General features: G+C 44.4%; 1 protein-coding gene across 1 annotated transcript; it reads left to right on the forward strand.

Moving 5' to 3' along the window:
- The first annotated feature begins 3189 nt into the window (after positions 1-3189).
- On the forward strand, positions 3190-12512 carry TIMM17A (translocase of inner mitochondrial membrane 17A). The gene is made up of 6 exons (XM_044285223.1): positions 3190-3250; positions 5335-5434; positions 6621-6684; positions 11358-11486; positions 11629-11739; positions 11912-12512. Exons 1-6 carry the CDS (start codon positions 3225-3227, stop codon positions 11983-11985), a joined length of 504 nt encoding a protein of 167 aa, XP_044141158.1. The 5' UTR covers positions 3190-3224; the 3' UTR covers positions 11986-12512.
- Positions 12513-13340: the final 828 nt, after the last annotated feature.

The following is a 13340-nucleotide window of genomic DNA, read 5'->3' on the forward strand; positions in this document are numbered from 1 at the left end:
TGACCCGGATAGTCGGCTCGTGGACCGGGAACCCACGTGGTGGCAGTTACCGAAGTGTAGTGGGGGGTGTTAGCCGAATGGTAATACCCCGGTCACGTGAGGTCTCTGTGTGTGCGCAGACTCCGTCACAGACCACTACGTCACAGCTGTGGGATCCGGAGCGATCGGATCCATAGTTCGTGACACGGCCCACCGATTATACTGGCCGAAAAGTCTGCGTTGTGTGCATTCATGGAGACTTAAAGGACCATCCCACCACCCTGGTCTCTCTATCAACGGTGGTCGGCAGGTGGACTCATGAGGTGGCTGTCGCCACAAAATTACAGTATGAACTAATAATTGGGAGAGACTTCCACTGTTTCCCGTCACTGTGGCCTGAGACGAGAGTCAACAATACACATGAGACAGGGATAACCCTAGCAGAGTGGCCCGGCTCAGGGAGGACACCAGAACCCTGGGAACCTGAGACCGAAGGGCCAATGGGATCCGGAGCGATCGGATCCATAGTTCGTGACACGGCCCACCGATTATACTGGCCGAAAAGTCTGCGTTGTGTGCATTCATGGAGACTTAAAGGACCATCCCACCACCCTGGTCTCTCTATCAACGGTGGTCGGCAGGTGGACTCATGAGGTGGCTGTCGCCACAAAATTACAGTATGAACTAATAATTGGGAGAGACTTCCACTGTTTCCCGTCACTGTGGCCTGAGACGAGAGTCAACAATACACATGAGACAGGGATAACCCTAGCAGAGTGGCCCGGCTCAGGGAGGACACCAGAACCCTGGGAACCTGAGACCGAAGGGCCAATGGTAGGGGTAACCGCCACTTCGGTGGAAGAGGGGTAGACAACCCCGCTAAGTGTGATGGTGGGAGACGTGGAGGACTTGTCGCCGGGTCCAGAGTTGGCAGACCTCAACATCTCCGGAGATAATTTTGGTACAGCACAGCACCAGGACCCGACTCTATCTCGAGCCTGGGAAAATGTTGTAGTAGTTGCTCCACATAAAACAGCTACGGACCTCTGTGTATCATCTGCAAACGGATGGCCTGGTGGAGAGGTTTACTCAAACATTAAAAAATATGTAAAAAAGAGTGGTGTCTAAGGATGGGAGGGACGGGGACCTTCTTCTGCCCTATCTCATGTTCGCAGTGCAATTGGTGCCCCAGGCCTCTACTGGGTTCTCGCCCTTCTAACTGCTATACAGCAGACACCCTCGCGGTCTGGACGTGGCCAAAGAGGCATGGGAACAAAAACCCACACCGCACAAAAGTGTTGTTAAGTACGTCACCCAGATACAAGGACGGATGGAAACAGTGTTACCTCTGGTTAAGGAGCATATGGAGACAGCACAGCAAGCCCAGAGTAGGGTCTATAACCGGCAGGCTCGAGTCTGGACCTTTAACACGGGTGATTGGGTATTGGTTCTGGTAGCAACCGTAGACAGTAAGTTCCTAGCTAGGTGGCAGGGGCCCTACGAGGTGCTTGAAAAAAATGGAGAGGTAGATTACAAGGCACACCAGCCAGGGAGGCGAAAGCCGCAGCAGGTGTACCATGTGAATCTGCTCAAACCATGGAAAGATAGAGAAACCTGTACTAAAGACAGCCGACGGCCAGGGTTTCTAGGGGAAGCAGTTTTGGCCCTCTGTCTGAAGCAAGGGAAGCGACTAACACAGTAAAAATTGCTCTCCGCTATTATCTGTTGGGGAGAAAGTCCTGTCTGGTGACCGACTACTCCCCTCTCAAGTGGATGAGCCAGGCAAAAAAAGACGACTTGCCATGGTGTGAATGAACACTAAGATGACGAACTGTCATTTTGTTTATGTGAGAATAAACACTGAACTGTTTAAGTCAAAGACTTTGTTTTTGCCTCTGTACTGCGTCTGCTAATCTGTCTACCAGAGCGAATCCCCACACCATATTGAATATGACTAATCTGCCTGTAGACCCGCAGCTGTTGTTAAAGGGACACTGACAGGCCCAAAAAGCATATTTAGGTATATATATGACAGTACAGGTCATATAAAGTGTATTAGAATCATCTAAGTATCCCCCCTGTCCACCTTATAAATACAGTAAAAAGAAGTTGTATAACCTGCTTTCATCGTGTTCAATCTGCCCAAGGGGCGGTGTTTCATCTCAACTTGCACCCAGCCAGCCTCGCCACAACTGCCGTTTGAAGCGCCGCCCAGCTAATCAATATTCACTTCGCTGGGCGGCTACTCTGAAGAGCTGCTGTGCCTGGCGCATGCGCATTAAGCAGAGGATGCATCGGCCTCTGGAAATCAGACTGTGCGCAGGCGCGATACGATCCCGGCCAGTGAGGGTGCCGGGCGCATGCGCTGTAGATGGCCGGGGACACTAGTAGCCGCCCAGCGAAGTGAATATTGATTAGCTGGGCGGCGCTTCAAACGGCAGTTGTGGCAAGGCTGGCTGGGCGCAAGTTGAGATTAAACACCGCCCCTTGGGCAGATTGAACACGATGAAAGCAGGTTATACAACTTCTTTTTACTGTATTTATAAGGTGGACAGGGGGGATACTTAGATGATTCTAATACACTTTATATGACCTGTACTGTCATATATATACCTAAATATGCTTTTTGGGCCTGTCAGTGTCCCTTTAAGTGCAAATCTGTAGCAGAAAACAGAGGGTTGGAGGATTCCATTAGAAAAATCTGCTTCTCTAATGGTATTTTAAAAAAAATGCTTCGGAAAAAAAAAAAACACATAAAAAATGTCTGATTATAAAACCATGCCCAAAAAAAAACTGGAAAAAAAATCCCAAAAATTTGTGAGGGTTTTTTACAAGCAAAAAAAAAGCCATAAAAAGCGTGTGAAGGAGTTCTAGTGTTCACACTGTGAATTCCTCTATTAGAAAAATCTAAATAGATCTGCGGGAGTGCAATCCTAGAAGGGGTCAGCATCATATATAAAATACCACTCCTTCCCTGATTATTTTAGTTGCTATGTCCACTTCCTTTATTTATTTAATACATGAGCTTTCCATACAATACATCAACCCTCAGTTATGCAAACCAGAAAAATGGCGATAAAGCTCCTCCACGGCGACAGGTCACAGTGAAACGCCTTTCTCAAACCTTGTCTCTATGGTAACGAGAAGTGACGTCACATACATTAATGGCCAATGGGCGACGTTCCTGGTTGGTCACATGCTTCGCTTACTTCCTGTGTCTCCTCTTTTCGACCTTCGCAGACATCATGGAGGAGTACACTCGGGAGCCCTGGTAATTGTGTTCTATAGCTGCACCCTCTGCTAGTGGGTGGCAGAGCCGGGCCACGTTAGATGGGCACGGCGCCCAGATAACGAGGTGACCGCACTCCTGGATGACTTACCGGCTAAGTACATAGACTGTTACATCAGGCCCTGGTATCCCATGTGCCTGTACTGGAGAATCTGATCCAGTATGGTGTCCCTGTGGTTTATTCAGCAGTGAGGCTTATTGTACATTGGGGGCATGTCACACAGCCAAACCGCTCACTGCCAGATGCTGTTTTGCTGTATATAGCAGTGGTATAGGGGAAAAGGGTCAGGGTTCAGCAAAACCGCTTCCGTTACTGATAATACAACCGTCAGCATCCGTTCTGAACAGATCCGGCTGTATTATCTTTAAAGGGGTTTTGCACTTTGTTTTAACTGATCTATCCTCTGGATATATCATCAGCTTCTGATCGGCGGGGGTCCGACACCCCTGGTGATCAGCTGTTTGAGAAGGCAGCGGCGTTCCAGTAGCACTGCGGCCTTCTCTCTGTTTACCGCCGGCCCAGTGACGGCACGACTAGTGTCAACTAGTGTGGGCGGGGCTAAGCTCCATTCAAGTGAACAGAGCTTAGCCCCGCCCATGCTACTTGACACTAGTCGTGATGTCACTGGGCCAGCTGTAAACAGTGAGAAGGCCACAACGCTGCTGGAGCACCGCTGCCTTCTCAAACAGCTGATCGGCGGGGGTCCCGGGTGTCGGACCCTCGCCGATCAGAAGCTGATGATCTATCCAGAGGATAGATCATCAGTTAAAACAAAGTGCAGGACCCCTTTAACATAGCCAAGATAGATCTGTCATGAACTCCATTAAAGGCAATGGAGGACTGATCAGTTTTCTATTGTGGCAGAGAAAAACCAATCCATCCCCATTGACTTGCATTGTGGGGTCATAACGGATCCACTGTGCTCTGCATCCCAGAAAGGCAAGCAAACCTCCGGTATGAGGACAGAATGCATTTTGGAACATTCCGTTCTGTTCAGTTACGTTTTATCCCCATTGAAAATGAATGGGGACAAAACGGAAGCGTTTTTTTTTCCGGTATTGAGCCCCTATGATGGATCTCAATACCTGAAAATATTAACGCTAGTGTGAAAGTAGCCTAATGCTCCCAAAAATATGGATCTGTTAAGTGCAAACTGGTAATAACTGATGCTTGAAATAAAGGGTCATTTTTTATTTTATTTTTTATTTCTATTCTTCTGACTGATCAGAAGAACAAAACGCGAAACGGTGATGTGAACCCAGCCTTGGTGGTCTGTGCAAAAACTGCAGGATTTTGGCCTTTTTAATATAGTGATGTAGAAAAAATATATATATTTTAAATAAAAACTTGATTTAAAGAGGACCTTTCACTCGTATGCAAACTAAAAACTAACTCTATATGTGGGCAGAGCGGCGCCCAGGGGTCCCCCTGCACTTACTAGTATGCCTGGGCGCTGCTCCGTTCGCCCAGTATAGGCTCCGGTGTCTCAGCTCCGTCTGTTGTACTGGACTGATTTTTTGTAGGAGGCGTGTCCCTTGCTGCAGCACTGGCCAATCGCAGCGCACAGCTCATAGCCAGTCTATGAGCTGTGTGCTGCGATTGGCCAGCACTGCAGCAAGGGACACGCCTCCTACAAAAAATCAGTCCAATACAACAGACGGAGCTGAGACACCGGAGCCTATACCGGGCGAACGGAGCGGCGCCCAGGCATACTAGTAAGTGCAGGGGGACCCCTGGGCGCCGCTCTGCCCACAGATAGAGTTAGTTTTTAGTTTGTATACGAGTGAAAGGTCCTCTTTAAATAACAGAGGACCTTTTCTTCTGACTAGTGTTGAGCGAACTTGTGTTTTTAAGTTTGGCATCTAAAGTTTGGGTTGGGGTTATCGAAGAATCGCGTTATGGATCCGTGGTAGCTGAATCCATAACGCGATTCTTCGATACTACTCAACAATACTTGTGACGCATCCACATATCTAGCAATGTGACGACTGCCTGCCTTCTTTTCTGTAAACTAGAAGACTGGGTCCAAACTGTCAGATTAATACTACTTTGTCTTCTTCTCCAGTCCTTGGAGGATTGTGGACGACTGTGGTGGTGCCTTTACCATGGGCATCATTGGAGGAGGCATTTTTCAGGCCATCAAAGGATTCAGGAACTCTCCTCAGGTGAGTGTAGTAGAGTAGTCAATTTCACTATTGATTGTATTCGTTCTCTTGAGTTTTGAAAGGGACGAGATTAGGACAGAGTGTGGGGGCAGTATATTTCTAAGGAATAAACTCCTCTTAGACCCTAAAGCAAATAGATCCCACTACATTGTATGCCTAGACAGTGGCACCTAACCGTGTGTACGTGTCTTGTAACATGTTAAATGTGGGAGATCCTGAGAACAGAGCTACATTGATGACTATCGCTGTAGGTAACATGGGGGGTTTCTGGCAAACAAGACTTGCATCTCTTGAGCAAGTGGCATTTTCCACAAAACTTTGCACCTTTTTAAACTTTATTTGGCTTGTCTCTTTTGAAAAAGTGGACAGGGCTTCATGGGAGGGCCACGGCCTCCAGCTCCTGAGAGATTTACCATCATTTATGGCAGAATTTATATCTAATCTTTCGGATAGCTGGTGTAGATTTTCTTTTCTGGTGAATAGATTGCCAGAAGATGGATCAAAGAGAAATGCGCATCTTACTCATCTGCGCTCTTCATATTAAAATGGGTGTTTCAAATGTTAGTCTTAATTTAGTACATTCCCCACTTGGCATGTATGTATTTCTCAAAAGTGGATGTTTTATAGGTAACGGAACTTCGGTGCCTATAGCAGGACCACTGTGGTCAGCTATATACTTGTCAAATAGGCATAAAGGGTTATTCCCATCTTGGACATTGGACGCATATCCTAGTGATATGCCCCCAATGTCTGACAGGTGCGGGTCCCACCTCTGGGACCTGCACTTATACTTACAACAGAGCCCCCAAAGTGCCAGAGGGTGCACCGTGTGGCCACAGCTCCGTTCACTTCTATGGGGCTCACGGAAATAGCTAGGCTAGCGCTCAACTATTTTCCTCAGTCCCATAGAAATGAATGGAGGGCGGCCCTGCAGCACTTTCCAGGCTCCGTTCGAGGTGGCATATCCTAGCGAGATGCCCCAAATGTCCAAGATGTGAATACCCTTTTAAGAGTCCCTGGAAAACCAGTTACATGGCTAATTGAAGGTTTTGTTGTAGGTCAGGGACTGGAGCTTTCTATCTCTTGTGTTGGCACTTCTGTTCAGTGTTTGTGTATGTAGTATGGACAGTTTAGTGATTCATGTATCCAAGAAAAATGGGTGATCTTTATTACTTATCATTTGCAGGGTGTTAAGCACCGTATGAAGGGCAGTTTTATTTCTATACGAACCCGGGCCCCACAGCTTGGAGGTAAGACATCATGCCTTACTTTTCACCACCAGAGGTGTCTGGCAGCGACTTACTATGCTTTCCCCATGGAATACACATTCCGCTGAGTCAAAAGTGCATGTGTATGGAAGACCATCATTTAGCCAACAGCTATTGAATGGGTATGCCCAGCTTAATGCCACATGCACACGACCGCGTGGTCGCGGACCCATTCACTTGAATGGGTTCCGCGATCTGTATCCGAAGGTCACCACAAAAAAAGTCGTGCATGCTTCTGTGGGCTTCCGATCCGTGCCTCTGTTCTGCACCGCATCGTATCTTCCAGATTGCAGACCCATTCAAGCGAATATGGGTATGGTTGGCAAACAGTCATGTGCATGAGCCCAAAGTCTTAAGTTACCAGTAACTGGTTTTAAGCAATACTTGAACAGAATTACCGTACTAACAGGGTCATACTTTACTCTAAGAATACGAATCACAGTCTTAAAGGGGTTGTCTCACGTCAGCAAATGGCTTTTATTATGTAGAGAAAGTTAATACAAGGCACTTACTAATGTATTGTGTTTGTCCATTTTGCCTCCTTTGCTGGCTAAATAAATTTTTCCTTCACATTATACACTGCTCGTTTCCATGTTTACGACCACCCTGCAATCCATCATTAGCCTATGTGTGGTCCAAACCACCAGAGAGGCAGGCACTTTTTCCTATAGTGTGGGAGCACGACCACCATTGATAGATTGCAGGGTGGTCGCAACCGTGAAAAGAAGCAGTGCATAATGTGATGGAAAAATGATTCCTGCCATCAAAGGAAGCAATATGGACAATCACAATGCATTAGTAAGTGGCTTGTACTAACCTCCTTTACATGATAAATGTTTGTGCTGAAGTGAGACAATCCCTTTAACATTAGACAAATGTACTATTCTGGTGCATGGACCTTTTTATAAATTTGATCCTGCACCAGATTTAAACTGTCTAGTCGTAAGTTTAAGCCACTTATAAGTTGGCATTGTTTCACACCAAAAATGCACCAAAATTTTGACACATTAAGGCCATGCCCATATTCTTATGAATTTAATGCCCCTTTCGAGCAAATCCGCACCCCTTGTCAGACGAGGCATAAACTGTTTACAAAAGAGTGTAAAGCTGTTATTAAATGTGACGCAGAGCATGCACACCAGTATTTTTTGGCGCAAAATGCACACAAAAGAATCACATATACTGGTACTTTTGTCCTGATGATGGTCCACTTGTGTACAGCCATGACATTGTGTGGCATCTGTTATTGAAGCCATAACCTTGGGCTAGACAGTTTTCTTCACAAACGAAATTAACTACAAGGTCTGGTGTTTAAAAAGTGACTAGAACAAGGAGTTCTTGTAGTTTTCAGTCTGTAAACTGTGCAGCAGTGTGTATACTAGTACACATGGCAGCAGTCTTCATGCCCATTGTGTGGTGCAGTAGTAACCGGACATGGGTTCTTGAGAATGATGACATTGCACCAGCGATGTCAGAAAATTGTGATGTTGAAATACTATGGCATTCCAATATTGCTGCATTACTAATATACCGTCCATGGTAGCAAGATTAGGGATGAGTGAATTCCATATTTTGAAGTCATGTTGTGGTATTTACTGAATTGCGTTATGGATTCCGTTACCACAGACCATAACGTAATTTCATGACGGAATGGATAACGGAATAAAAGAAGTGACTGCATCCGTCCATGCATATGCACAGATATTAGTGTTTATTAACATGTGCAACATTTGGACCCACAGAAGTCTATGTCAAACTTGCCTACACCAATCCGGTCCTCTGTGCTGCCTCCTTTTGTTCATGTGCTCCACTGCAGCCAGTGAACACGGCGGTACGTCACAGCTGAAGCCAGACAGTTTTTACCAAGGGATAAAAAAACAAACTGATGCAATGTTAAAAATCGACAAATATCCAGAAAATGGATGCAGAATGGGCATGAAAAAATGACAGTGAGTCTGTTTTTAATGGCCGTCGTGTGAATGTAGCCTTACTTCTGGTTTCACAATGGAAACAATTTACCATTGGTATTCGTTATTCCATAAGTTAATTGTATTATTTAACAAATCGGGTGCATCTCTGCCCTGCTGTGTGCCAGAAAGTGAAGTCTATGCCAGCTACAGGCTGTTGTACACTAAAGCTATATCTTCTGCCACTTTCTGGCTAAAGTTATAGTAAATAAGGCGGCGGCACAAAGCCACCCCTCTTTTTAGTATGCGCTTCAGAAATGTGCAGAGAAGTTCAAAAAGTTGCACATTAGGGTGCACAGATACGTGCGCCATAATGTTTGACTTCTTTACGCCAGGCATAAAAGCATTGATAAATATTCCCCATTGTGTTTAGTGCTAAAGAAGCAGGACAGCACACACGTGGGTAGATGCAATGAAAAGTGCAGAAATCTAAAGTTCCATTGACATTATATGGCTTGAACCTGCTTACCTTTCTGCACTTGAGTTGCATCTAATAAAGTGTATCTTGTGCTGTCTTGCTTCATAAGTGTTGGATTATCTTTGTGTCTGTGACAGTGGGGCTTCTTAGGACCTGTTACACCACTGATCATTGACTGTGCTGCTACTTTACACATACCGTTCTGTATCAGCTCTGTGTACAGTGGACCCTCAAGATACAATATTAATTGGTTCCAGGGCGACCATTGAATGTTGAAACCATTGTAACTTGAGTAATCGGTTCCAAAGCCCTAAAATGTCAGCCAAGATAAGAGAAAATGAAGATGTAAGAAAAATAAGCAGATAACTAAGACAGATAAGACACGTCCTTACATACAGGTCCTTCTAAAAAAATTAGCATATTGTGATAAAGTTCATTATTTTCTGTAATGTACTGATAAACATTAGACTTTCATATATTTTAGATTCATTACACACAACTGAAGTAGTTCAAGCCTTTTATTGTTTTAATATTGATGATTTTGGCATACAGCTCATGAAAACCTAAATTTCCTATCTAAAAAAATTAGCATATTTCATCCGACCAATAAAAGAAAAGTGTTTTTAATACAAAAAAAGTCAACCTTCAAATAATTATGTTCAGTTCTGCACTCAATACTTGGTCGGGAATCCTTTTGCAGAAATGACTGCTTCAATGCGGCGTGGCATGGCGGCCATCAGCCTGTGGCACTGCTGAGGTGTTATGGAGGCCCAGGATGCTTCGATAGCGGCCTTAAGCTCATCCAGAGTGTTGGGTCTTGCGTCTCTCAACTTTCTCTTCCCAATATCCCACAGATTCTCTATGGGGTTCAGGTCAGGAGAGTTGGCAGGCCAATTGAGCACAGTAATACCATGGTCAGTAAACCATTTACCAGTGGTTTTGGCACTGTGAGCAGGTGCCAGGTCGTGCTGAAAAATGAAATCTTCATCTCCATAAAGCTTTTCAGCAGATGGAAGCATGAAGTGCTCCAAAATCTCCTGATAGCTAGCTGCATTGACCCTGCCCTTGATAAAACACAGTGGACCAACACCAGCAGCTGACATGGCACCCCAGACCATCACTGACTGTGGGTACTTGACACTGGACTTCAGGCATTTTGGCATTTCCCTCTCCCCAGTCTTCCTCCAGACTCTGGCACCTTGATTTCCGAATGACATGCAACAGTCCAGTGCTGCTTCTCTGTAGCCCAGGTCAGGCGCTTCTGCCGCTGTTTCTGGTTCAAAAGTGGCTTGACCTGGGGAATGCGGCACCTGTAGCCCATTTCCTGCACACGCCTGTACACGGTGGCTCTGGATGTTTCTACTCCAGACTCGGTCCACTGCTTCCGCAGGTCCCCCAAGGTCTGGAATCGGTCCTTCTCTACAATCTTCCTCAGGGTCCGGTCACCTCTTCTCGTTATGCAGCGTTTTCTGCCACACTTTTTCCTTCCCACAGACTTCCCACTGAGGTGCCTTGATACAGCACTCTGGGAACAGCCTATTCGTTCAGAAATTTCTTTCTGTGTCTTACCCTCTTGCTTGAGGGTGTCAATGATGACCTTCTGGACAGCAGTCAGGTCGGCAGTCTTACCCATGATTGCGGTTTTGAGTAATGAACCAGGCTGGGAGTTTTTAAAAGCCTCAGGAATCTTTTGCAGGTGTTTAGAGTTAATTAGTTGATTCAGATGATTAGGTTAATAGCTCGTTTAGAGAACCTTTTCATGATATGCTAATTTTTTTAGATAGGAATTTGGGGTTTTCATGAGCTGTATGCCAAAATCATCAATATTAAAACAATAAAAGGCTTGAACTACTTCAGTTGGTGTGTAATGAATCTAAAATATATGAAAGTCTAATGTTTATCAGTACATTACAGAAAATAATGAACTTTATCACAATATGCTAATTTTTTGAGAAGGACCTGTATAACAGTCAGGGACAACTGCTAACTAGCATCTAATCCAGCTATTGTACCTGGGAAGTGGCCTTCATTGGTTGGCTCTGGGTCTGAGGCATTGTATGTTGAATCTAGTTTCCACTTATGAAGAGTCGGAAAAGACCATTGTATGTTGGAAATGATTGTATCTTGAGGGATCACTGTATGTAATAGAAAGCAGCACATCTAGTCTTATTTGAGTTACCAGTAAATTCTGGCAGTCATATTTTGATAATTTCTTTGCTTTATGTTCAGTGAAATACTTCCTAATCCTTTCTTCTCTGTTATTTGTATAGGTAGTTTTGCAGTATGGGGCGGTTTATTCTCTATGATAGATTGCAGTATGGTTAAAATGCGGGGAAAGGAAGATCCCTGGAATTCTATCACTAGTGGAGCGATGACCGGGGCGATTTTGGCAGCCAGAAGTAAGTATCTGGATTCACAAGGAACAGTGTGTGGTTTTTGCTACTACATTTTACGGCTTGTCACCACTTTTGCAGCATGGCTTAAATTATGCAAGTTTTGTGCTTTAGCATGACAGTTTGCCAATTTTTGCTATTTTCCCAGATGGTCCTGTTGCCATGGTGGGCTCTGCTGCAATGGGTGGAATACTTTTAGCCTTGATAGAAGGAGCAGGAATCCTACTCACACGATTTGCCTCTTCACAGTTTGTAAATGGTAAGTATAGCAACACAGGAGCTTTTTGAACATAGATTTTTAATACTTTGTCTAGTTTCTTCAATTTATCTTTAGTGTACATGTAAACGATGCAGGTTGTGTCTGATGTTGGCTTAGGCTTTGTTCAAGATGGATGTGAAGTCTTTGATATGTTTTCCCCTCTATCTTTAAGGTCCACCAATACCAGAGGACTCAACCCAGCTAAGCCCAGCATCCCCCTTTGGAAGTTACCAGCAATACCAGTGAATGACTGATATCAAAGACTTGAAACGCAGACTCTGGATCAATTACCATCATGCCCTGTGCACATTTGGATCCTTTGGCTACTACTAAGTTATGGTTGTGACTATGAATGCATGGACTACGAAGGGACTCAAACAAGTTCTATATAAGTTATATAGTTAGGCTCATCCAATGAGGGCTACAAAATGATATGAAGGTATTAGTTCTCCATTCACAGGTTTCGCCCACGAATATTTCAAGTATGGGTATAAATAATGCATACTTGTTTTTATGTTGACCCTAGCAAACATATACAATCAAACGTTCTTTAAGCCTAAATTCGGCATTTATTCTTCTCGAGACGTAAAACTGAAAAAGCTCAGCAGTTTTAAACTATTGTTGCAAGAGAATCTGGCATTTCTGTACACTATAGGTCGGTATCATTTATATTTTGTATCCAATGGATATTGTGCTGTACACAGTTTGCCGCATGTTTCAGATTGACATGGCTATGTTCCAATACTAAAGTACCATGTTGGTGTTTCAAAGTTCCTGGTATGATTTCTTTAAATTATGTTGATGCATACTTTTTATATGACACCTTGTAGCCATGGTTTTATGGACGCATCCACCCTAGGACAAACAAAAGCATTGAAGCCATACATATATTATGTTCTCTGTTTTAATTTGTACATTTTCTTACAACTTCATAAATGGCCTTTTCAAAGGTTAGGAAACGGTCAACTGTTGTGGATAAAAAAGTAGATTGAACGGTCGCATAATATAAAGTTAGAGACCATTAGAAAAAATGTTCTTGTTTGTTTGACTTTTTTTATATATTTTTTTTTTTTTAAATCTATAGCTCTATGTAAGTTTAGTCACTAGGAAGATAGTATACTCAAACAGTGTTGTTGTGCTGCAGGTTTGCAGTTGAAGCTCAAAACTGCAGCAGTTTACTGCAGAACCACACAATATTTTTGCCATGTGGCACAAAATGCTGCACAGCCACACCATATGGTTCCGTCTTTATGCCTTGGTAATTGTTAGGGCCCTGGACATTACATGAACTTCCATTGATTTTCAATATTTGCTTGTGTATTGAAGCAATTCTTCTGCAACAAGCATTTGGAGAAATCAAAGGTGGGACACCTGCACCTACGAGAACAGAGCGGGGACAGCTGTGGCTGGAGGACCCTGGATTTCCTGGGGTCTGTCCACCACCAAGCGCTGTTCCCATAGAAGTAAATAAGAGCGCGGCCCCTGCTCCCATTCATTTCTATGGGGCAGATGGAAATAGCTAAGCCAGTGCTTGGCTATTTTTGGCAGCCCTATAGAAATGAATGGAGTGCGGCTGTGCATGCGAAGTGTGCCCTCCGTTC

The sequence above is a fragment of the Bufo gargarizans genome, chromosome 3 (assembly GCF_014858855.1).
Source record: "Bufo gargarizans isolate SCDJY-AF-19 chromosome 3, ASM1485885v1, whole genome shotgun sequence".
Classification (NCBI taxonomy): Eukaryota; Metazoa; Chordata; class Amphibia; order Anura; family Bufonidae; genus Bufo; species Bufo gargarizans.